General features: G+C 37.9%; 2 protein-coding genes across 2 annotated transcripts; one reads left to right on the top strand and one right to left on the bottom strand.

The window, feature by feature from the left end:
- Positions 1–155: 155 nt before the first annotated feature.
- Positions 156–2,761, bottom strand: LOC6572178 (BRCA1-associated protein). The gene is made up of 6 exons (XM_001998291.4): positions 2,731–2,761; positions 2,443–2,496; positions 1,995–2,346; positions 1,760–1,930; positions 905–1,696; positions 156–844 (listed from the first exon to the last, which is right to left on the bottom strand). The coding sequence occupies exons 1-6, from the start codon at positions 2,744–2,746 to the stop codon at positions 550–552; spliced, it is 1,680 nt and encodes a 559-aa protein (XP_001998327.2). The 5' UTR covers positions 2,747–2,761; the 3' UTR covers positions 156–549.
- A 353-nt stretch (positions 2,762–3,114) lies between these two features.
- LOC6572179 (45 kDa calcium-binding protein) lies at positions 3,115–25,406 on the top strand. Its single transcript, XM_001998292.4, has 4 exons — positions 3,115–3,269; positions 15,968–17,069; positions 24,205–24,889; positions 24,950–25,406. Exons 2-4 carry the CDS (start codon positions 16,537–16,539, stop codon positions 25,022–25,024), a joined length of 1,293 nt encoding a protein of 430 aa, XP_001998328.1. The 5' UTR covers positions 3,115–3,269; positions 15,968–16,536; the 3' UTR covers positions 25,025–25,406.
- The last annotated feature ends 1,669 nt before the right edge of the window (positions 25,407–27,075 follow it).

The following is a 27,075-nucleotide window of genomic DNA, read 5'->3' as shown; positions in this document are numbered from 1 at the left end:
AATAAATGAAGACCTAAAATTTCTACTATAGAATATTAAAGTAGATTTGACATTATCCTCGTATGTAGGTAACTAGAGAGGTATATCAATATATTATTATCTGAAAAGTTACAATCACCTAGCTAAACATACCAGTTTATTATAAACAAATCTGATAAACATATATTTGTAATTTTTATTCAATATAATATAAACTCACATTCAGATGATAAAAATCCCTACAAGTAGAATAGTCTTGCATGTTAAGTACATAAGCCTTTAAGCATACAGATAGACAGATGTATATAGATATTTATGTATACTATATTATTCTTTAGCTTTTTGTTTCACTTAGAAAATCACATATAGAGTTGTTTTTGTATTCGGCGACACTTAAGCTTCAGTTTCGATTCTGATTAAATATATTATGAACGTTAGTTTCGAAAACATTTCTATTGATTCTTTGCTTTCTTCATTACAATGCGGTTTTGCCGATTTGAATATATTAATATTATATTTGAATCTTCGAACTTTTTGAATGCTCAACTTAACCGCTAATTCTGCGTAATTCTACTTCTTGCGACGATTGGCGCGCCGCGAAGTGGTGGCAGGTTCTTTATCGGTGACACCTGTTATGGAGGCGCCCGACATTTCGGTGTTGGCCATCTTCTCTTGAGTGTCCAGAAAGAACATGACATCGCGCAGCTGCTCCTTGAGATCTGTGACCTCCTTGTCGTGGTTGTGCTTAAATTCATTGTATTGCAGTTCCAGATTTTTGTATTTCATATGCCAGGATGTTTGATTGTCCTGCAGGGCCTTGGACAGTTCACGTTCCTCAGTCAGCTGCTTTTGCATCTCTTTGAGCCTGTGAGCCGAGAAGAGTTATGAGTCTCTGGAGAGATGTAACTGTTTGACATTGACTTACTTGTTTGCCTGTTGGGCAAGTTTTCGTTCCAGACTCTGTTTCTCCTTCAGCAAGCTCTGGTGCATCTGCTGCAGCTCGCTTATCTCTGAGTTGGCCGCGTTGGCATTGCTCTGAAAGTCGTCCCACTCCTTCTCCAGGCGTTCCATGCGCTCCTCGTAGTACTTGCGTTGCGTGTCAAGCTGTGAGGTCAGCAGATAGGTGAACTCCATTTGCATCGAGTCGATCTTCTCTTCGCGCTCATCCTTCTCCGTTTGCGAGGCAACGAGCTTGCCGTCCGATTTGTTTTGGAACAGGCGATGCACGAAGTTGTCGCCGGCGTAATCCCAAACGCTCGATGTGCCCAGCTGCATGGCGAAAGTGTGATTGGTGGCCCGATAGTGCGCTGCGGCATGTCCGCCTTGATATCTACCGCAGCCCACATGTCCACAGATTAAGCATATCCACAGCGAATCTGTGCCCTCGCACTCCATGCAAACCGAATCCTCGACGAGCTCCGGAGTTTGCACGTGACGGCACACCGGGCAGGTGGAATCTCCCCACTTCATCAGGCAGCTGGCGTGGAAAGCATGATTGCAGAGAATCGTTAAGACGCCATCAACGCTCTCGTCCATGCGCTCCAAGCAAACGGGACAAGTGGGCAGTTCAGTATGACCAAGGGGTGGCAAACCATGCTCTCCACGCTCGACCTCTGACACCCAAACGGCGTGACAGATGGAATCAGGCTCCAGGGAATTGTAGGCTAATCCATTGTAAGAATTATAGAACTCTAAGGCAGATTCATTTGAGCGAAACCTGAAGCAGATTGTACAGATTACATATTGACTTTACACAAGTGATCCCATTTGATTCACTTACTCCAGCAGCACCATAAACTGATTTGGACTGCCATCGCGCACGATGCGTACGTGTTTAATCTCCGCATGACAGGGCGCTATGAAGTTCAGCAAATCGTGGCAGTTGAGTGTGGAAGGTACGGCGAGCAGGCACAGCTGATTTGAAGGCGCCTCCTTGATGGCTTTGCGTTCGCTGTCAAAGGGAAAAACAGACATGGCTGTTAGTTAATGCTTTTGGACCATTTCTTGCTACACACTTTTTCTTGTAGAGATGTATTATGCCTTTGGTGACCTCTACAATGGGATTGCCAGAAAAGTAGCCGAGCTCTTGTGGGAAGTTGGAGGCAGTCCCTTGGGTTTCCTCTCCGCCTCCGCGAGGCGTCGTCTCCCGAGAGCTGCCAGCCGTTGGACTGTTGGTATGCTGCTGCACTGCAGCGGCCCAATTCATGTTCTTCAATTCCTTCGCTGCGTTTGTTTCTTTGATCCAACGAAGGTTTGTATATGTTTCAATGATGATTTCGTGTGCCTGGCGTAGTCCGCGGTCGCGTTCACGCTCCTTTTGCACACGCGGATTGGTTGGGTGCTCCGCAGAGACAGCGCCTTCTAGGTCTGCGTGAAAAACAAAAAAAAAAAAAAAGACAAGAAACAAAAGCAACAACGTAAAATCTTTGTCTCTGTTTTCGTTGTTTAATTTAGGTCATTTACCTGCGTTGGTTTCCAAATCGATTTCGATTTTGATGACACACAAGGAAATATTCTCTAGCATTACACAGGCATAATTTTTGTCAGGGCAAAATGCCAAAAAAACATATTAATTCTTAGTTTATGAAGGAATTTCACAATTTTCACTACTGAATGGAACGCGCAACAGAAGCGAACTATGCAAACAACTACTGAAAAATACCACAAAGAATACTCGTTGTTATCGATAGTGCTATCGCATGGCTGAGTAACATAGTGCAGTATTACCCAACACTAACAAACGTAACGTACCGGTCTTTAAATCCATTTGATTTTGAAATTGTATTTTTCTTTTCGAAGAGCAGCAATTTAATAAGTGTTATGATTTACTCTAAAATGGACTGGATTGCTGAGTTTTTCGATTATTTACATAAACTCAAATACATATATTATTATTATTTTATATTATATTTATTATCTAATATATAAAATAACTGTATTTGTATACACTTTTTAAATAATTTTAAATAAATTATTTTCATTTTCATTATTTCTTATGTTAGCTGCTTTTACTTCTTCCCCTCTCTCAATTCCCATTCGCTATAGTTTCGCTTTCAGCGCCTTCGGCTTTCGGATCGGCTACAACTCACTTCGGCTTCAGTTGGCCAAAGCGTGGTACGTAAGTAAACACGTTAGGTTAGTACGTAACAGTCGCTACTGCGAGTTGGTCGTGCTGTCGCAATTTGACACGCAAGTGGCGAAGCACAAAAACACGTTAAAAATTCGTCATCTCGTCTCACTCCTACGCGCGCGTAAATATACAAAAACAAAACAAACCAACCAACCAACCAGTGAGTGCAATAATGGATAGCCTACAGTAGCTTTTGTAACTTAAATAGTTGTTGTTGTTGCTGTAGTTGGTGTTGTGGTAGAGCATAATAAACACAACGATTTAATTGCAATGTACATGTAATTGCAATCAGCAAAATTGAACCGCAAAACATGTTTGCAGCATTGGCCAGCAATCATTTGTATTGATTTTCGCCCATTATATATTAATGCAAAAAAAAAAAAAGAAATGAAAAACAAAAAAAAAATTACAAAAATGTGGCTCAGTTTAGGTCTTGGTTCGCTGGTCTCGCACATGTAGTACAAAATACACTGACACTCACACATAGTCGCTTGGCCATGCTAACAAGCAGGCGCCAGCACGCACACACAGACAGGCCGACAGACACACGCGCACGCACTCACACACACACACTCGCACACACACTGTTACGTCGTTCGCTCTGGCTGTAGCTGACAGCTGCCAAGTGCCTGAGCTTGTCGTCAACAAGTCTATCAAAAGTACGTTTGTCATTTCTGTTGCAATCCACCGAAGGGCAACCCCGTCAGGTGGCGGCCCCTTCCCCCTCCCTCCCTGTCTTACCCACTATCACTTCAGTCAAACTCTTTCTGCCTGTGTTGTGGGTGTGACGCGTCTTTGCATTTGTAAATTTTGAGTTTGTTTAACTACTCTAGCTATATACTCATTGTTCTTGTTGTCCGCTATTCTGCACTCTTACGCTATTCTCTCTCCCTCTTCCCTTCTCTCTCATGGTTCGCCTCCTTCTATGCCTGCAAAGTGCTTTCGCAATTTCATTTGCATTTGTCTGCTCTGCAAATAAGCGAAACTCAGCGAATCAATTTGATAAGAGCATAAAAAAGGAAAACTTTATTTATAGCATGCATATTTATATATGGAATGGAATAGAAATAAACGACAAACTTGATATAACCGAGTGCTCAGTGTGTTATGTTGAAATGCAATTTCAAATCTATTTAACCTCTCTTTTCTGTGTGAGAGACCTTTGTTTCGAAATATAATTTCGATAAAATGAATTGAATAGTATATATTGACGTATCAAATAGTCAATAGATATCAATATGGCTATGAAAATAACTCTCATAATAATAACAGAATGCGCTCTTTTCGACATGTTTGGAGGCATTTATACTTGATCTGGATCATAAACACTTTGATCTCTGAGCCACTAATTGAAAATATATTATATTTTCATAAAATTTAAATTTAAATTTTTTTTTTTTTTTTTTTTTTTTAAATATTTATAAGTTTTTCCTTTTCCTTTGTTACAATAAAAATCTATAATAAAAATAGCACTAAACATTTTTATGGAAATTTGTGCAATTTGCTGTTATATTTAATTTTATGTTTTAATAAAATAAAATATGTCTAGGGACCGCAATTGGGTTGGGGTCAATAGGTTTTAAAGTCACGTCCACCTAATTTCTAAATTGTGAATTACATATATATAGGGTTTCTATAAATTACATTATAAAATAATACGTTTGCGATAATTTACGTATAGATTGCAAGCATAAAAACATTATGAAAATTACTGATTGATTGAAGCCCCAGCGATAATATCGAATCATATCTATTTCTCTAGGACACTGTTGCTTAAAATATAAACCTCTTTGGCTAAGCCAAATTATTTTTTCAATTTGTTTGTGGCTATGTAGTACATATATTTAATTAAATAAAATTATACAATTTTTATTTATATATATTTTTAATATTTCGAATTCAGGTTTTATTAACATTTTGCTCAGATAAATTAATTTTAATTTATAGCCCAATATATATATTTTTAAAATTTAGAATTTAGATTTTATTAACTTTTTGCTGAGATAAATTATTTTTAGCAAATATCTAGGAGTTTGAAAAACGAAATTGTTTTCCGGTTTTATTTGATTAAAAAGTGTTAATGAGACTATACCTACACCTAAAATTACTTATGAATGAAATATTTAAAATTCTTTGTTTGGAATGGTATTAGGGAACATATTATTTCAGCTTTAGTGACTTTATTGGGTTTTTTGAGCTGCAACTTATATAATTATTTTTTATACATATACGTAGTTGAAATCTGTGGAGTCAACAATCCAACTATTTTGGAACTGCACACGTTCACTTGGGAGACTGTAGCCCATTGTTCAGGCAGCACGAACATAAATTCAGCTAACTGCAATCGCATGTAGAACACATGTTTTTCCACTCTTTTTCGGGGCGAGCTTTTTTTATACAAATAAATGTTTTTGGTTTTGCCTTAATTTGAAATTGGTGCAAAAAAAAAAAACTGCATTTGTTTTCGCTGCGAGAAAATATACATATACATATATTGTAGTAGATTTTGTGGATTTATTCAAAACTGCTTCAAAATGCCTGATGAAATACCGCAACGACTTTTGCAAGCTGTGCTCGCTCTCTGTCTCTCTCGCTCTCTCTCTCTCTTCTTCTTCTTTTATTTCTGGTTGTTGAGTTGTTGCTGTTGCCCCATTCAAATTGAGTTGTTGTTTATTCATGCATTTTGTTGCACTTCTGCTCGCTCCATTGTTGTTGCTGTTGGCCCGCAACACACACGTTTACATGAGTATCTATATGTGTATGCGTGTGTGTATGCATGTGTGTGTGAGTGTGAGTGTGTGTACTCACTCACTCATTCATTCATGGAAGGCCTGCATAGCTGTGCATAACACGAGGCTTGACTTGCCCGCACGGCCTGACATTTTGCATGGTAGCTGTCAGAGCTCAAGTATCTGTTACGTTTAAATGCCGGCACACACTCACACACTCGCACACACACACACACACACACACCGAGTTAAACAAACAAAGATATGCAAATGTGCGTGTGTGTGTGTTTGTTGTGTTAGCCCCAAGTGTGCACTTTCACTTTTTTTTATTTTGCTGCGAATAAAACAAAAACAAAAACAAAAACTGGCAAAACGACAATCATGGCCAGGTTTTGAGTTTTTAAGTCTCACGGCTTGTTGTTGTTTGTGTGCCGTAAATCATGTATGCGCTGTTTGAGCCAAATGATTCAATTGCCATGATTGCCAGCAACAGGCACAGACTCTCTGTGTATGTGTGTGTGTGTGTGTGAGAGAGAAAGAGGCAGAGACAGAGAGGGAGAGAGAGACATAAAACAGGTCGTGGGCCACAGTACAGCCGTGTGCGGTCAAGTAACATAATCGCGGTTTCAGCTGCAGATGAAAGGGCAACAGATGGAGACAGTGTGTGGGAGAGAGAGAGGGAGAGGAAAAGAGAGGGAGACTGAGAGTGAGAGTGGGGCGGAGGGCGGGGGAGAGGCAGCGTAGGGCTAGCCGCGGCGGGTTGTTGTTCATATTTTAATTGCAGCACACGACAATTAATTGCTTTATCTGCAGGCGCATGAAAATGTGTTTCTGATTGCTCAACGATCAATATTAAGCATACGCCTAATTGTTCCATCGCCACGTTGCGCATACGCCGCGTGGCACGCACTTGGTGGATAAGCACGGCATATTGATCATAATTAATCATAGATTAATGCACAATCTCTGAAGGCTAATTACTTTAGCAAGAAAGGCCCTCCTTAGGGGAAATGTTAGAGAATGCTTTATAGTAAATAAAACATGATTTCTTCATTAAAGTGATGAAATATTTTACTATTCCTTAAGTAAAATCAATAAATAATTTCATTATGAATTGCTTAAGTAATTAAATATTTTACTTCAAGCTTCAATTAGCAGAAAAAGTCGTGGCTGCAACTTGGTCACATGTCAGAATGGATGATGAATTGGTGCTCGAAATAGAAATAGCTGTTTAGTTAAAGCAGCATGATGAATGGGACAAGTCCGTCTTTAAATATAAATATTTAAAGCTTTTTAAAATTTATCCCGTATTAAGAATGAATAGCTGGAGAAGGGCTTTATTAATACTATTACCTTATAAATTGAATGAGGCTCTAGATGTCATCTCATGTTAAATATAATATAAAATAATGTTTAGCGGTTGCTTTTTATTTTAATCAGAATAAAATAATGTAATTGTTATGCTCTATGATAACATATAATTAAATTATTACAAATTTCAGGTTAGTTTTTATGCTATTTAAGATTAAAGTTGATGAACAGCTGATGCTTTAAATTATACTTGGGTGAGGTGAGGTGAACCGACTCACTCACTAGCTAGTGAGCCAAAAGGTGCCATATTAAAGGAGCTAGCTCAATGGCTTAGTGAGCCATTCATTTTGGCTCACTCACTCATGAGCTACCCAAGTCTACTTTAAATATAGTTAAGGTCAACCTTTGTGGGAAGATGAGCTGCAATACAGCTCAGACTAAATTTGATTTATGGTGAATTTATAGTTGCGCATTATTGAAACACATAAAGATTATTTAAATTTAATTTTATTTGATTTTATCCTTGATTGTGCCATAACAATTCACATGCACATTTCCATCGCAATTCGCCTTACAATCTTGCACACGAGGTTGACACTGAATGCTGCATCGCGTAAAATATCTCTTGCCCTTGCCCAGTTGCGACTCTGGTGAAGCTGCTGCTGCTCCTGCTTCCCTGCATTGAAATGTGTCGACTGCAATGTACACGACATTCGGCGTGTAAATGATATAAAGAATGGCAGCGCAGCAGGCATCTAGTTAGGGGCGGGGCGGGGCGTGGCGGGCGCCTGGCAACCTGATGTTTTTGCCACGCGCGTCGTCATGACAGCAGGCGGGGGAGGACCCATGGCGTGTCAGAGGGCGGATGGGAACTGTAAATGTCTAACCTACAGCATTTCTTGCAGTCAGTTGCATTTACATGGCAACTCGAATGGGAAGGTGTTTACTAATACCCAGTACTATGCATGCGAGCCGGCCTATCCGACTCGTGGCCAAGTCAACAGTTGCCTTTAAGAGCCAAAAAATGTGATTGGTGTGTGAAGGAGATTCATTGTACAGGGTCTCTGGGACTGTAAGCATTGAACGGTAAATGTAAATATTGATATAATATGTTAATAGCTAAAGTGATACAAATAATTGAACAAGAAAAAACAGAATAATTTTTGTAATAAATGTATATACCTTCAAATTACAATATATTTGTAGTTAAATATTATTATTAATATTATCATTACGCTCAAAAATGCGTAAATTGTAGGGTATTATTATTTATAGGTAATTCTTTATGGGTAATTGATAGAGGAAGCTCATAGCTGAACTTTCCAATTTTTTATTTTCTCAATATTATATTTTAGGACATATAAACTGGACATATACATCCGCCCTATTTTGGTCAAGAGTTTTCAGCCCGAGTATATGTTAAAAATTTCAACCTCTAGCTTTAATAGTGCTCAAAATATATATTAAATTTTAATCACTCCCACAGTGGGTTTGGATATATCATTTTTTTTTTATCGATCTTTATATGACCGTAGCAGTAACTCATATGCAAATTTTTTAGCTCTTAAACTATTTAAGATACCATTTTACTCGATTTGCCAAGCCTCCAATTGGTGTAGATATATGTATGTATGCATACGAACTTGTATTGTATCAAAATTTCAACTCTGTAGCCTAACGATTTGCCACGGCCCCAATAGACGGATTAGGAAAATCTTGTGGTTATATAAATGGACGATATACACGAATGTAGCTTTCATAGCGGTGAAAATATTGCATTCACGCGGACAGCCGGACGGACATTCCACAAAACCAATATATTTCATATATTTATACATTTCTCTTTCTTGACACTGATAATATTACCTTAAGGGTCTTCTAGGGTATTTGAGTACCAAGCAAATCACATTATCATGCTCATATTGTTGCTCTACCTGTGTGTCTGTCTGTCTGTGCGTGTGTATATACATATATATGTATGTGTGAATATATGTGTGTGTTAGTGTTGATGATGCTTTGCATTTGAAGTGCACGCAAATTTTTGTTGTGCATTTGCCACGCTTCTATTTTAAGCACCGCTTCATGTGGCTTTCCCCTCCCCCTCCACTTCAAGGAAATTTACGTGCATATGTGTGATTGTGTGTGTGTGTGTTTGTATTTGGGTGTGTGAGGGTGTGCGTGATGTGTCAATTCTGCTGGCTGGTCCAGTCTCCACCCACCTGCTGCTGCCATGGTAATTTAGCTAGCACTTCAGTTGCAATGCGCCGCGTGCTACGCGGCGTATACGTCATGTTGCGCATACGTCGTGTCTGCTGCGTTCTCCAAACAAGCTTTGTTTCTGTTCTCATTTTTCTGATACGCTGCTGCTTCTCGCTGGCAGCCAGCTCGCTGTCAGGGTCAGCTGCAATACGTACGCGTATGCAGTTTGGCGTGCCCCATCTTCCGTCTCCCGTCCGCCGTCTCACATCTCCCACCTCAATCCGTATTTGCATTTTCATTGCGCTTTTTGAAATTTTCTGTCTAAGCAAACAACCAACAAATCAACTTATTTGCTAGTCTCTCTTTTTTGATGAGGCTTTGGTTAGCTCTTTGCTGGTTGGGATATTTGCACTTTTTCACTGAACTCTCAGCTTGAGTTGGTCGAAAAGTTGATTATAGAATGGCAAAAAGGGTTACGACCGAAATGCATAAAAGCTGAGAGATATTCGCATCAAGTAAAATTCAATTACATTTCCCATTTTTGCAGCTCCATACTTTCAGAAATAAATATATATATGCGTATATATATATATATGAGCGCTTAATATAAAATTGAAAGCAAAGCATCGAAAAAGTGCTTGAACAAATTGTGTTTAATTGAAATAATTTTGGCAACATTTTTCGTTTTTCGTTTTTGTTTTTTGTTTGGGCTCTCTTGTAAAAGTTCAGTTTAAGCCACTTCAAGTCAATTAAAAAGTTTAATTAAAATTATCAGCAATGTATGCCTTTAATATTCGCCATCAGTGTCATACTCATGCACATTATCATCATCATCATCGTCATCATTATCCCCATCAGCATCGGCATCGGCATCCTCCGCTCATAAGCCGTATCGCCATCAATCCCTTGGGAGGTTGTGGCTGGAATGTCAAACTCTTGTGGAATGTAAAATATAAATTTAAATTAATTTTCATATTTTCCTAGACAATTTTAATTAAATTTGACATGTTTTTATTTTTATTTTATATTTTACATTTTACATTTGGCTTGCTGGGCTCCCACTTTGCCTTTGGGCTATTTATCCTTCTATTAGCCACAGCTTCGTTTTCAATTAAAATTTTCAAATTTAATAATGCCTCAATTTGATTTTACATTATGATTATGCAGCCAAGCTATGCTATACAAAAGGGGATAACCTAATTTGGATTTGTGCGTTACTCTGATAATTTTTCTCGAACGAATATAGTTTACGGAATGTTATTAGTATCTACTACTCTACGAAATAAGTTATGCAAATGTAGCCAAAGGTGCGTCCTGTATATACATATGTATATGTATATATTATAGGATTTTGGCAAGCTATACAAACATAGTCGAATTCCGACAGTTCGGTATGACAAGAGAAGCATTTTTGAAATATATATGGGTTTGTCGAGATTTTCATTTAACGAGTCTAATAAATTGTAGAGCTAGAATTAATATTATATATGCTTAGTTATTTTGATAGATATTTAGATATTTAGACAAATAGATTTTTAAATATTTCGAAGGTTAGATATTTATATATTTAGTTATTTAAACTATTAGACTTTTAAATATTTATATATATTTATATTTATTTTTTACTCGTTTTCAACGGTAATATTCCTTTGATAATATTCTCTTAGTCACAAGAGTGGAGTCTTGTCGACGTTAGGGTATTCAGCTGGTTTGTCACGATTCAGTTTGGCAGATAAGGATGTTTTGCGTAAAACTAATGTGGTTTGTGATTAAGCCATTTTAAATAGCCTTTTTTGCCAATCTAATTCTTTTTGTTGGAATATTAATGGCTGAAACTATTTTATGTTTTTTTTTTTTTTTTTTTTTTTTTTTTACGCGTTACATTAATTCAGTTCAACTGACAGAACTTACATAACGATAGTTTATCTAATTGCATTACGCACTTCAAGGGAATTCTCGTTTAAATGGTAATTATGATTATAATTTATAATATATTAACGAGGGCAGCTAAATGTTTAGAGTTATTATGAAATAATCGTTATCGGTTTATACTTCTGCTATATATCTTTATATAAAGAATTTGAGATTCTGATGAGATAGTGAGCCGTAGCGTTGGGCTGTTTCAGTGGGACTAAGTTTCTTAACAGCTAAGTTTATGACAGTATTGCCCATATTCATATGACAGAGATTCTTTTACAATTTTACATAGAGCGTGTTTTTGAGATATGTTAAGATATAAAAAGTAAGAAAGGTCTAGTCGAGACTGCGCGACTACGAGATCCCCTGAACCCTTCGAGCAACTGATATTTCTATAACATACACACACACACGAACGCACGCATAAACACGCATTGGCTGCAAAGACTTACTATGGGAACTTGATTGTTTAATAACTTTTCTTGTGGACTATCTTCATGAAACTTTAGATTATTATATAGATATGCATGTATTTGCCAAAGCAGAAGTCTCTAGTATTTGAAACACGCTTTTTGCAAATAAGTGAGTGAGGGGGTGTATTCTGACAAAAATCGAAATTCTATAAAGTATATATGAATCTATATTTAAGATTTGGTGACTCTAGCTTTAAAAATGTAGCAGATATAAATTTAATACTGGTTTCCGATAATCGTTTTAATCGATAACAAAATAACGGGGCAAGTTATCGATTTTTAAAACAAAATTCGATATGCGCATGGTATACACAAACCTAGGAATCAAAATTTCAAGTCTGTAGCTTTTATATCTTTTGAGATCGACGCGTTCAAACATACGGACAGTCGGACGGACGGGCAAACGGACAGAGCTAAATCGACTCAGCTCGTCGCCCTGATCAAGAATATATAATATAATATATATATATATATATAATATATACTTTGTTGGGTCTGCCACGCCTCTTTCTGCCTGTTACATACATTTACCAAAACCTGATTTCCCATTTTTAATGGGTTCAGGGTATAAAAACGACCATCTAGAAATAAGATATAATTAGTAATAAACTTTACATTAAACTTTAATCAAAATTGCTGGGTGTTTCGTACGTTGAGTTAAATGAATCGAATAGATAAACAAAGAAACGAGTTCGAGCAGATATTCTTTCATATTAGGTAACAAAGCCAAAGGTGAAGTCAACTCGTATATGAAATATAGTTTTACAACGCAGAGAACCTATCCACAAATTGGCTTATTCAACCTATCCAAGTAAATTAAGATTGTCTTCGCTGACTGAAATGTATTGCTGCTGGCCCGCACATTTGCAATGCAGTGTGAAAACAATAATCCGTAGAATCGATTGTGTGCTCAGTAGTTGTTCTCATCGTCTGTTTGCACAGTGGTTGCTGCATCAATAGATTTATCAAGAGCAATGCTAACATTTCATCATCAACGCCATGAATCGGATATGGAGCTGGGCTTAACTAGCAGCAACTTTATCCATTCATGTCCACTCCCATAAAGCGCAGACGGACAGACAGAGAGACAGAGAGAGATAGAGAAATCGAGAGCGAGAAGGAGTGCTTTGTAAATCAAATCTTTAAACTTGTGCCAGCTGCGTGCTTATCGATGCTGCCTGTTTCCTTCCCCTTCTCTCTTCCCCCGTCACTTTCCACTTGTTCAACGGCACTTTTCCTGCCCCCCACCCCTTGCCGCTCGCTTGTCACTCGAGGGCTTTGCAATAAAGTTTAACGCATTTTCTTTTTTTTTTTCACTTCATGCACTTTGCTTCATCATCAATTTTTATTGAAATTGACACTATCTGGACGACAAAATGGGCGTGGCCAAGGGCTGGCGTCCTGCTGAAATGAATCACTGTTCCATTTCGCCGTGGACACTTTTAATGAGCAGCAACTCGAGCAGATAAAATAAAAAAGTTGGCCAGGCCTGCAGGGCGAGAGCTTATAAACTTGCTAATTGGATTAGATTTTGTGATATTAAGTAAATTCATTAAGCATTCGCTGCTGCTGCCCTACTCTGCGCAGCATTCAGTGTATTTTCTTTTCTGCTGAACACTTTGCGTTTGCAGTTGAGCACAAATGGTTATTAAAAATTTATGGCCAACTTTTTGCCTCCATCACATTGCACTCAGCTCTGCACCCAACTGTGGTTGCTGCTGTTGCTGCTGCTGTTGCTCGTCTGCTAATAAGCTACGAAAGTTCACAAAGACATAAAACAAAAGGAACAGTTAATAAAAGACAGTGAAAAACGCAATAACTGAAACAGCTACAAATGGCAAACAGCTGTGACTCTCTGCTGCTGTCTATTTGTATGTGTATATGTGTGTGTGTATGCGTGTGTGTGCGTCAAGATGTTCAACTGGTTTGGCGGGTCAATAAAAACGACAACAGCAACAACAAAAGCGACGGCAACCAGCGAAGCCAAACGAAATGAAAACAAAAGTAAGCCATGGCGCAACAAAAGCCTCAAAAGAGACAACACAACATCGAAAACGACAACGACAACTGACAACAACAACAATAACAGCTACAAAGACAAAGCAATAACTGTAAATAGGAAGCAATAGCAACATAAAATACAAAAATACAAAATTACGCACATTCCAAATGCATAAAATGAGTCTTAGTGACTGAGTTAACTCAAGATTGAGTCAAAACGTGTTAAGGCCATGTTGAGGAGCGTTAATAAGGAGGGTAGAGGATGCATTTTATTGGCAATTGCCGAGCCATAAATACTGCCTAGGTTATTCAGGGCAAAAGAGAGCGAGGAGAAAGGGAAATATATGTAATATCAAAGCACTCAAAGGCAGAAGAAATGATGTTAAAATTTAGCACTCAAAAAAAAAAAAATAAATAAATAAATAAATAAATAAATAAATAAAAAAAATATAAAAAAATAAGTAAATAAATAAAATAAAATAAAATAATAATAATAGAAATAAAAATAAATTAAAATGAAAAATATGCGATATAAAATAAAACTAATATTTTAAAATATATAAATACTAGATCGCTCATATTCATATATTTTTATATATAACATATTTTATGTTATAAAATAAAAATTTGAAATAATAAGTTGAATAATATTTTTTAAAAAGAATAACAAAAAATATTATACTTTAAATTGAATAAAATAGATATACTAAAAAAAAATGTTATATGCATGAATAATATATTTTAAAAATTATAAAATATGATATTTAATTGTAAATTGAACAATTAAGAAGGAATAAAATAAATATATATTATATATTTTATATTTATTTATAAATATTTGTGCAGTCGTATTTCTGTTATATTATTTTAATATATAATTCAACGTATTGATTAATTTTATATTAACAAGAATCATAGTTTTCTGCAGTCTTATATACATATGTACATATAGAAACATGCAATTCCTTTCGGTATGAGCACCTTTTTGAATGAACTTACTTATGCAGGCAGCCTCATTAAATTGACAGCCAGTTTTATGGCATACCCTCAAGGATTGGAAGGACGCATCTTATCTGCTTTACGGCTGATTTTTAGTGCTCATCGTAATGCGAGTCATTATTGTGGCCCTGTTTAATGACTGTCGCCTGGCCCATTCATTGGGCGAAACAAATCTACAAAGATTTTTGCTGCTTGGTCTCCTAATGGATGGGCCGTCCAACACAATGGCCCAAGCATTTGGGTCCAATTAGTAGGTTAAAGAGGCAAAAATAATTGCAAGCTCTAATGGACAATAAAAGATAGGAAGTTGTTAAATAAATGAATGACTTTTAAGATTAAAGGCCTGCCAAATGCAACCGAATAGAGACTTGAATGAGTCCTTATTAGGTTAAACATTTCGAGAGTTAAAGCTTTGCCGAAAGGTATACCTTATATAAGTAACTTTAAAGTTTACATAATGGATTAGCAAGTGATTTTAAAACTTTGCGTAAATCTTAATAGCATTTTATCTAATGCTCGGAATCAATATTGGTGATTTAAATAGAAGCTTAACATAAAGAACTGAACTAAAACGTCATAAATATCTTAACAAAAAATTGGTCGAGTTTGCTTTATGCATAGTCTCAAGCAGTAAGTCATTTTCTTAAATTAAATCAAGCTGTGACCATAAAGGACTATAGTTGCATTATTGGTTATAAATTTTTGCGATAGTCGCGATAGCCTAATATCTACCAGTTCAGTATTGGCTCGACAATGTAGATAAATCGTGGAATGATGCCATGGAAGATTAAAGATAAGCTTCGTTATAGTTGCATTAAAATAAATCAATGAGTTACTTCAAAGGTGATAAGTAGAAAAGTATTTGCCATTCACATACCAAATATTGGGGAAAATAATTTTAATATAAATATTTAAAGCTCATTAAAGCTTGTAGATAAGAGTTTAACTCAAATAATTTTGGTTTTATTTTCTTTAAAACCCCTAGGCTAACTAAAGACTTTTAACAATACATAAATGGGAATAGTAATATTTACTACCATATAATAGTAATATTTACTACCATTGGCAATTATTCTGCATGGAACTCTCGGAATGATTTAAAAAAAAATTTGAACTTATTTTCTCCTTTCACAAATCGCTATACAAATCGCATTAGCACATAACTAGTTAAGTGGAGATAATGTGATCATAAAATCACTTTAACTGTTTATTTCTTACTCCAACCACAGCTGGAGGCGAGGCGCCGTGGCATGCAAAATGGAAATGCTTGGAAACATTCTGGAAACAATCATGTAAAATTGAAAACTCATGTCTGGCCAATGGAGCATGTAGCAAGAACAGGAAGCAGGAATAGGAACGGGAACGGGAACAGGAACAGGAACAGGAACAGGACATCAAAGCGTCATTAGAGGTTAGCCTGGCTAGTAGCAACTGTAACATCTTGGGCGCATGGGCGTGGCCAATTTGCTGACAGCACCGCACAGCATCGCTGCCAGTGCAACATAAAAGTCAATTAATGTACAGCTGCAACAACAATTACGGCGAGCGCCTGTGAATCAGCGAGCGTGGCGACAAGCTGCAGAGGCCTGAAGAGTGCCTGAAGCCACTCCCATCAGCCGCCCACGCTACCGTACACACACACACACAACACCGGATAAGCAACGGAAGCGGCAGGCAACAAAAATCCTCTGCAAATTACACGCAACGTGAGGCGGAGACTGAGGCTGCGGTTGAGGCAGGACTCGAGTGGGCGACTCGCAGTCCACGGGTGAGGCGAACGTCCGGTGGCGGCCGCAAAATGACTTTCCTTAACAAGCTGAGCAAAAGCTTCCGCTGGCTGCGCTGCTCGACACTGTGCGCCATTTTGTTTTATATGTTTTTCATTGGCCTCATATTGCACAGCACCAGCCACAAGCTGCAGCAGCAACAGCAGCAGCAGAGCCTGGCTGAGGCCAAGTCAATGCTCAATGAACGCCCTAATAGCCGCGAACAACAACAGCAACAACATCAGCAACCGCTGCAACATCAACAGCAGCAGCAGCAGCAGGGAAAAGAAAAGCAAAAACTAAAGTCGCAGTCGCAGCTGGCGACGAGCAATTTAGTGTTGGGCAACGGCCAGACGAAGGAGGAGCAGCGACGCAAACTGCAGCCGATAGCTGCTAATAGAGGAGAGGCAGCTGCAGCAGTAGCAGGAGCAGGAACAGGAGAGACGAAAGGAAAGGAAGATGCTGGCATTGCAAGCAGCAAGACGTCGCAGCCACAGCCCGAAACAGTTATATTAACGGACAGCAATGTGAACGAGAAGCAAATACTTGCAAAAGCTTTCAAGCGGTAAGTTACGCCTTCGCATTGCCCACTGACGGGAAGTGAGCGCGGGGGTGGGGGTGGTGGCTTGTTTGGCTGATAATTTGATGCTAGTTTGGAGGAAGCTCCATTGTTGTTGCCTCTGTTGCCGGCGGCTATTGTTCACGCTGCGCCGTTGGAGGGACAGCGGTAAATAGATAGCGTCAATGCGGGAGGTAAGAGAGCCGAAGAACACCACAGACTGGACGCCAGCACAGTGCGTGCCAGAATTGTGTGTACGACAAATTGTGAAATTTATGGCAGCAGCAGCAAGTGAGCGATGGGTTAGGGAGAAGCAGCAGCAGCAGCAGCAGCAGTCGCAGCAGCAGCAGCAGTTGATAGATGTTCTATTCGGAGCTGGGCGCAAAGGTGCTTCGGGGACCCCAAATGCGATTTGTTACTTTGAATGATTTTGATTGGGCGCCGGATAATCGGATTAAGGACAGGCGGCCAAGGAAAGGCAATCATAATTATTGATTTGAGCGGAAGCTGTGCTGTGCACGTGTCGACAGTGCCACAGAATAGAAAATATAAGTTTGAAAATTTGAAGCCTTACTGCTTCTTGCAGTTGAACTATTTTGCTAGTTTTTCATTTAACGAACATAAATCTTAGCATTCTGTACAGCTTATTTATTGCCAATGAGCCACAAGGATTATGAAAGCAGTTAATAACGGGCGATGGGGCTATCATGGCGTATGATTGACGACGTTTAGGTTTAGCTGCTCAAATGCGTGCGGCCAACTTTTATGTGCGGGAGCCTGGAGGGAAAAGGATTATGCTAGACAGACTATTATATTTGATGATGAATTAAATGCGAGGGCAGTCTATAGACTTTTGGTGGCCCAACCAAAATGATATCTTGTAATTTAACAAGCAATTCTATCTGGGTTTATCTTTTTTTCTATCGAGTTTCATTTTGTGTTTTATATTTGCGGTAACTTTGTTAGATATATAATAACAATAATAATTTATATTTAAATCTGACATGATGCTTGATAAACTCTTTTATAGTCCATGATGTATCAAATATTAAATTCAATTTAGACTTTTACGAGCCTAAATCACAAAACTTTGTTAGAACAAAAATCAATGAACAAAAATGAATAAAAAACAAATATTTACGCTGGGAAAGAAACTATACTGCTAGAATATTATTATTATCGGGTGTGTTGACATTCAACCTTTCAATCAATTTTGTGAATTGGGTTTTGCCTCAAATAGCAACAAATTCAACATTTACAACAAAAGCAGAACCTTTGCGGGTTAGTGGTAAATCAAAAAGCCCAGCCTATGGACGACGTGGCGTATGAGTAACAAAGCCGAAAACTTTTGAATATACATTTTGTCAGTCATGGGTATTGTGGGATTTTTTGTGTGTTTTCCTTTGCTTTGATTTTGCTATTGAGCTGAAAATTTAATACACCCCATGTATATGACCTTGTATTATCTAAATGTTTTACTTTGGCAATAAATATGCAGTGCCAGTCTTTCATTTTAGGTGCCACAATTGATGATACATTTCATTAGTCATTATTGACAACAGCTTAAATTAAGTGCCAAACTTTCAATTTAAATCAGAAAAAGTCTCTTTAAAATGTCTCTTTAAATGTACACTGCTTTTTCGTGCGAACTGTCTTCTGAAAATGTCTTAATTTCTGGGAACTATGCCCGAATAACTGCAGTGTCCTTGTCTGTTAAATGTGTCTTTGTCCCCGATTTGTGTTTAATATTTAATTCACAATCAAATATTAATACGATACGCACACAAGTGCCCCGTGCCGGCTGTGCTCCACGCCCCGTTTCCATGTATCATTGGGCATTTAATCGGATTAAACTATCATTAATTCTGATTAGGTTAATGCCATCGTGCTCGGGCACATCGCCACCAAAGGGCCTTCAATATAAATGCCATATTGATGGCGCCGCTGGCGGGCGCAGCTGCAATCAGAGGCGAAAATGGGAAATTCGATTTGAATATTTATTGAATATAGAACATGTTTACACACAAATATTTCCGTAGCTCGCAAAAATGTTTCTATTTGAGTATCCCCCCTTACGTCGCTCCATAAAACTCTTTCGCAAGTTGCGAGCAAATAAATTTGAGACTCGGCTGCATTCACATTTTTTCCGCAGCTGCCAAACTTTATTTACTTATTATTTTATTTCTCTCTCCCTCTCTCTCTCTCTCTCTCTCTCTCTCTCTCTCACTTTTATTTAACATTTTTGCTTTGCATTCCATTTCGAGTTTGATTGCTATCTCCAACTAAGCATTTCGCAAATTACTTTAAGTTGGTCAAGTGTTCGATTTTTCGATTTACAGCATTTTTTCCACTCGACGGCACAGCAATTTAAATCAATCAATTGAACTTTATACGTATATATATATGTATTTATGTATATCTGCAATGCATATATATTATATGTAAGACTAATAACCCGAATTTCCGCAGCCGAAGTAATTACAACTTCTTGCTATTCATTTAAGGCCGTACTTTTGGGAGCAATTATGTTTATTCAGCCAAATAAATATTGAGTCATCGGCCCTTAGGTCCACGCCTGTCCTTGTTAATGCTCTTTCAGACTATTTTCATGCAGTTTAGCAAGACATTTGTTTTCAAATTTAATTCGATATCAAAACATTTTTGCTAATCATTTAAAATATACTTTTACAATTTTTCTTTATTTATACCCTTTATTATAAAAGGTTAATATTAAATTTATTGTTTCGTATTTAAACTTGCTTTAAAAAGAGCCTTATTTTCACTTTTAAAATTTCTTTATACTTCAAACAATTTTATTTGTATTTCATTTATCATTTAAAGACAATTCGTAATTAAGTTAGCTCAAGTTGCATAACTAATGCAAAGCTGTCTGCATTTTTATAATCCCACTCTTAGTTTTCATATAGTTTAGTAATTTATATACAGTTTTATAGCTATCAGCAAACATATAAATCTTTTGAGTGGCAGACTGCCTTCTTAGTATTGACAGCAAATTGCATTTGAATTTCATAATCTAAAGAGGAAAACACTTGCGAGTGGCGTAGTAGTGCCAGGTCACCTCAGGCAACTTGTATTTAAGAGCCTTAAGCTCGAGCAGAGGTGCGAGAATGTGTGAATAATATGAGCCTCGCCTCGGGCCCCTGCCGGCTGTTCGCACGAATGCGATTGCCCAAAACAGGTGTCAGTTATTAAAGCATTCACTGGATGGGGCTATGCTCGTGATGCACTCAAACTAACCGGCGAAATAATCGCGAAATGGCTGCCAGGGGAGTGTCAATGCGTATCCCAGGGATTATCGCTTGCCGTTGTGCTTGTCGTTTGATACTCGTTCACAAAGGGAAGTGAGCATATAGAGACTGTTGAATTTTCAATATATTATTGTTTGTTCCCAACTCTACTAAGGTTTACCAGTCCACTGGCAAATCGGGAATTGGAATATTTCTGACTGCGTTGACTAAACTCCTTTTAGACTAGCTGAAAATTTTATAATGATAAAGATAACATAAGGATATTATAAGAAATATTGTTCTATAAGTTAGATATGATAAAAATTAAACAATTAAACAAGGATCTAAAGAAAAAAAAAGAAAAACATATCAATTTATGTCGCTGCGTAAGGCGGGCTATTTACCGAAAACGACTTGAAAGTAAGGATTTTATTAGAGCAAGAGAACTATGAACAGAAACAAAAGTATAAACTGATTCGTTTAATACAAATTTTTTAATGAATGCATTTGCTTTCGTACCGTAAACGAGTATTATAGAACCGGTGAGGCCCGAATGAAACATTCTTATTCTGTTTGTGCTGAAATGCGCTTGGGCATTGGAATGCGAGAGCGAATAGAGAGGCGAGTGCGATGGCAGTGGCTGCACCGCACAGTGGTTTCATTAGCATATATTTAAGGCATTAGAACTTAAATAAATAAACCGGCAACTAAAGCGATTTCCAGCTAGTTTCCTTCCGCAAAACTTTTGTTGTTCGCTCCGCCCCCATTCACCGACGCCTCCTCCATTCCGTAATGTATGTGTGCGTTGCGGTCTTTCGGTCGTTCGGAGTTTCGGTAGCCCAGAGGGAGTGCGAGAGGAAGGGGCACCGGGTGCACAAATTCACTAGAAATAAAAAACAAACAAGCCGAAAAACATAGTAAAAAAGAAACTTTTTTTTTTTTTTTTTCCGCCCTTTCGCATCTCTTCTACGCATACTTTGGATGAAAAGTTTTTCATTTCGACTGCGTTTTTCACATTTTTGCATTTCTTTCTATACCCTGTGGTCATAAAATAGCTAACAAGGACAAGACGACGAGAAGATGTGTTGTGAGACTCTAACTTTAGTTATTTATGATTAATATTTGATATTAAAAAAAGGATAAAATATTTAACATAGTTTTCTGCTTAATTCTGTATTCATATCCAATGGGAATTGCCCGTTATTTTTGTTTGTCTGGCTAAAAGAGTCTTCTTTAAAGGGTATCCGATTAGTCTGACAGTTTGTTTATTTGCAAAACAGCATGCCCTTTGACGAGCAGCAGGACATGGGATTAGTTTCCAGGCGAAAATGCATTTTGCATAAGCCTGTGGCTTTTCCTTTGCCAATTGCCAGTGTTGGATAGTTTTCCTTTTTATTCCATTTTTTTATGCGACAGCAAAGATTTTGCGAAATGGGATCTTTGGCTCGTGTTCGGCTTGTATCAACGTTGTGACTGCAAAAAATTCTTGCAACCGTTTCTACTGTGTTTGTGCAATAAAATCAAGTGGAATGCGACAGAGAAATAAAAGAATGAAACTCTATAGTGTTGGCAAACGGAATTCCATAATACTGCGATATATCTGATACATGTGATGTATGTGATGAGTAGTTGCTCAATAGGAGTAGTAACTGTGAAGAGCTGAATGTCATGGAAGACTAAAGTGAAGAACGGAGCGATAGAGATCAAAAACAGAAACTAAAAGGCGTAGAGGAGGGAAAAAACGACCGAAAGAAGATGACGAATTTATGAAGACCACAATTAAAGTTTTCGGCTAAGCTTCGAATATGGAATGATATAATGAAATATAAGGGTTGATAAGAGAGTGTAGGAGAATGCAACTAATGAGAAATATTTAACGATATCCGTAAAGAAGTGCAAAGCCGACTTTTGGCCATAATGAAAGAGAATGAAAGATAGAAAGAGAGAGGGAGACTGGAGATTTTCCTTTTTGCATAAATTAAATGAACTTTTATCCTCGCGATTCACGAATGCGAGTATCAAGAGTCAACTCGCGTTTAAAGGATATAGTTTTGCCCGGCTATAAGTTTTGAAAAGTTATCTGGCCCGTGCGCCGTTTGCACTGCTATTTAGAGTCGTATAACTTTTCCATGCTGTTGAACTTGCGAATGCGAGCGAGGCTTGGCTGCGTGCTGCATGCAACTTGTGCGCTAGTTTGTGGCATTCTTCACGGTGGGTCAGCAGCAGTGCTAAATCAATGTACAGGCAGCAGGAGGCTGCCGGCTGCCGGCTGCCGGCTGCAGAATGCGACTGCAGACTGCCGGCTGCCGGCCGCGGTGTCCTAATTGGAATGCTCACCCGAAGGACATTAACGAGCTGCGTGTGTGTTGATAACAGCGACTCGGCCCGGTGTGGGCCACTGAATTGTCAGTGACAAATAGTCAGACTGATATAGCGACAGACCGACACAAGCAGCGACACAATTAAAATTTATAACAATAGACCGTGTCAGTTGCAGCTACAATTTAATTGCCACTCGCCGAATTGTCGAATTGTCGGGTTGCCGGGACCAATTCTCTCCGGACGGGGCGTGGGCCGCGCCACAGCATTAAAGGGGAATTTAAATGCATAAGCCACAAATGAGGGCTATCAGTTTCACGCACGCAATTATCACAACATTTTTCGGTCTGCTTAATTGCAGTTTAATGTGTGGCCGACAAGCGCTCTCATAAATCTGATTCATTATATTCATTATGTTTGAGTTATTTGACTACAAATTAACTATTTTTACTCCCCTGGCATTCGAGGACTTTTCGGTTAACTTCATCCTCAACATTTGTATGAAGCGTCCCCTACACAAACCTTATATATAAGTAACACATAAGTACATATTAATGAATATCATTTATACTCAGAAAGATGAAACTTTGAAAATGGGCATTTTATTTTTAAATATTTGAGTCATATTATTTTTATTATATTTGAATCTAAATTGGAATCATTTTTATACGTCCGTCTTGAACATGTCGATCTTAGAAAATAAAAGAACTGGAGACTTGAAATTTTTGTGTAGATCCCTGTATAGCAGGCGAAGATCGAGTTTGTTTCTTAAGTCGATAACTACTCTCGTTATTTTGTTATCAATTAAAATCAATATCGAAAATTTGTTATTAAAATATGTCACCTACGTAATTTTATAGTTTCGATTTTTGTTCTACTTTTGTTTCGTTACCTCGACGTATTCCCTATACATGTTTCCTATACGTATTTCCTATGTAATCCTCCAAGTATTTCCTCTACATACATCCTCTACGTTTTCCTTTATGTATTTTCTCTAAGTATTCCTTTACGTATTTCCTCTACGTATATTCTTCACATATTTCCTCTAAGTATCTTTTCTACGAATCTCTTTTACGAATGGTCACCTGGACGTTCACACACTTCACTTTACTTTACTGCACTACACGACTGACCCCCACTAGGCGACTGACTGAATAAATGTCTCAGCTGCTCAGACACTAAGTCGCTCTGAAATGTTGATCACGACGCCAGGTAAGCTTCGTTGCAATCGAACAACTGAGTGACCAATGGGAACACTCTCTCGAGCATTCCAACTTCGTTTTACTTAAACATATATACCAAATAAATACTGTTGCATACATATACATAACGTAAGTTAGCTTCTGTAATTTTCGTCCATTGCTCTTGGTACGCTAATAAACAGAGAAAGAGACATACTGTGAGAGACAGAGAGACAGATATACAGACAGACATAAGAACATAGTTAAATCGGATTAGCTCATTACGCTGTTAACGAACATGCGTGCTTGATAAGGTTAAATGTTGTTTCATAATTTTATATATAAATCCTGAAAAATGATATTAAATTGAGAGATATATTCTTCGCTTTGCAGAGCGGATCGCAATCATGATGGACGTCTGTCCATTCAGGAGCTGGGACAGTACATCAATAAGCGGATTGTCGAGCACATAGACATTGCCATTATGAACAATGCCAGGGAGTTTCGACGCGTGGACATTGCGCCGGCGGACGGGCTGATCACCTGGGAGGAGTACCATCGTTTCTTTCTGCGGGAGCATGGCATGACCGAGGCGGACATCGACGAGCATGACGAGATCAGGCACACCACGCTGAACCGCAAGGCAAGGGAGGATATGATGCGGGATAAGGCGCGCTGGTCGGAGGCGGCACGCACAGATCTCTTTACGCTGACTATCGATGAGTATCTGAGCTTCAGGCATCCGGAATCGAGTGTGTCCAATCTGCTGGAGCTGGTGGACGATCTCTTGCGGCAGTTCGATCAGGACGGCGATGATCAGCTAACGTTGGAAGAGTTCTCCGACCTGAATGTGGATGACGACGAAGACCTGCTGCGCAAGTCTCTCATATCGAAAACCCTCGTGGAGCGCCGCGAGGAATTCAAGCGCATTATCGACAGGAATCACGATGGCAAAGCCGATCGTGGCGAGCTACTCAACTATGTGAACCCAAAGACGCCACGCTATGCCCTCCAGGAGGCGGCCACACTATTCAGCCTTTGCGATGAGAACAAGGACGAACTCTTAACACTTAAGGAGGTATGAGTGGCTCAATAAATGTCTAACTACAGTTCTTAAAGACTTTTCTCCTTTTTACAGATGACTGATAATGCTGAGATATTTTTGCAATCAAAGATGATCGATACGGCTAACAGTTTCCACACCGAATTTTAATCACACTATCGCACTTTTCCCATCTTTACTTCGAGCCGTCTAGGCCCAGCTAACTATCTCTGGCTATTAGGAAATGGGAGGAACTTTATAATCTTTGTGCATTTATAGTGATATTAATTTGTAAGTTGTTGCACATAATGTTTAATACAAATATAATAAATAGATCGTATAGTACACGCATCGCTATGCTTACAAAAAAACACAAACACACACACTCACAAATACGAATAAACAATATTTAGGATTAATTTTGTTAGAACTTTGTACTACGTAATCCTTAAGAGCAAGAGGCAATTCATTTGATGTGTGATTTTAAATAACAATTTTACTTAAGAATGCGAAGCAGATTTAAATACAATAATCCAATATATATATATACAAAATAAATATACGTAATTTTACGAAAATACTTAATAACATATATATAGAAATCTTGTTTTATTTATGCTCACTGGGATATGATATACATACGAAACAAACACCGCTCAATTATTAATTTTAGTTTAAAGCAAAACTTGCAGGGCTTTGCATAACTGCATCTGGCTGAAAATGCATTCCTTGGCAAAGGACTTGATGAGCTGGGAAAGATATGTACAACTGACCATTCATCTTTCATAACGGAATTCAATATTATTATTATCGAAATGTCATTCATGTCATTGACATTCTCATTTAACTAGGTTCACACAATTTTGAATCAACAGGAAATCATAAAAATAGTTATTTCTTATAGCTTACAAATTATTTGAAAATATTTTTTTCTCGTGGTCGAAAAGATCTTGAAATTTGACTTAGACAAAGAAATTATAAAGAAATACTAAATTCACTTGGTTTTGCATTGAAACGTAAAGCTAAAGTTAGTGTAACTGACATTGCATTTTATCTTTGCAAAATTTAAAATTATAAGTGCCAATATAATTTTATAATTTATATTATATTATTTTATGAGTTAACGAGGGGATCAAAATGAATGTATTTTTATGGAATCATTGGGAATGTTTATGTGGACTATACTTGTACCTGAACTTAAAATTAAAAATATTGATTAAACTCACAGCAAATATGTAAGCGAAATACAGAATAATATAAAAAGTGAAATTTGCTGTTTTGTATTATTAATTATTAATTGATTTTATTGATTATAAAATGCAAACTTTCTCCACATACAAGAGTGCATTCAAGTCTCTAGCCCTTTAGCCTGGATTAATAGTATACATATATACATACATTATGGGGTCTGTCCCGCCTTCTTCTGTTTGATACATACATCTTGACGAGTCCATTATACCTTGAATGGGGTCAGAGTATACAAATAAAATCATTTCGAGCAAAAACAAGTTTCTTTTCTGTTAATCTGAAATTTAATTAAACATTGAATCTATTAAATTACGACGCTGCGTTAGGTGGAAAGGAAGATTGCTGTGTCTATAAGCAGCTTAGGTTCTGCTGTTTTTCTAGAGAGCAGACAAATTCGGCATCATTAAACATAATCCCATGCTCAAGTGGCTGTGCCAAGATGAATAGGAGGGCACAAATGATAAATAAGTGGCACTCGGACGAATGGACGAATGGGCAAGCAAATGATGATGCAGACCCTGGCGAAGCCTGAATATCTATGGCAACGTGAATAGCTAAAAGCCTGCCAAAGCCTGATGAATATCCTTCAGAAATTTAACAGGCAATTGACTTACTGATGGTGCTAATACCCCTTAAACTCCGCAGGTGAGCTCTCTGAGGCCTTCCTCTTTTTAAAGAGATGCCAGCTAAATTGATAGATTAGTGCATTAAATGGCTAACGTCGAATACGTGTGCATAAGGCTCTGACGAGGCGAACATATTTTACTGCCAAGGAACGAGGAGGCGTGGCTGCCTTTGCTGACAATGAAAGACAAAGACAGTCGAGTGGGTAATTGAATCTAATTATTCGGAAGCGCAGATAATGAGCACGTAAAACGCAAGAAATAACATGGCTGGTATATCCCACACAGTTATTAAGGCATCCACGTGCATGTGTGTTTGTCTGTGTGCACATGTGTGAGTGTGTGTGTGTG

Source organism: Drosophila mojavensis, unplaced genomic scaffold (genome assembly GCF_018153725.1).
Source record: "Drosophila mojavensis isolate 15081-1352.22 unplaced genomic scaffold, ASM1815372v1 contig_19, whole genome shotgun sequence".
NCBI lineage: Eukaryota > Metazoa > Arthropoda > Insecta > Diptera > Drosophilidae > Drosophila > Drosophila mojavensis.
This window is presented reverse-complemented; position numbering and strand designations above follow the sequence as displayed.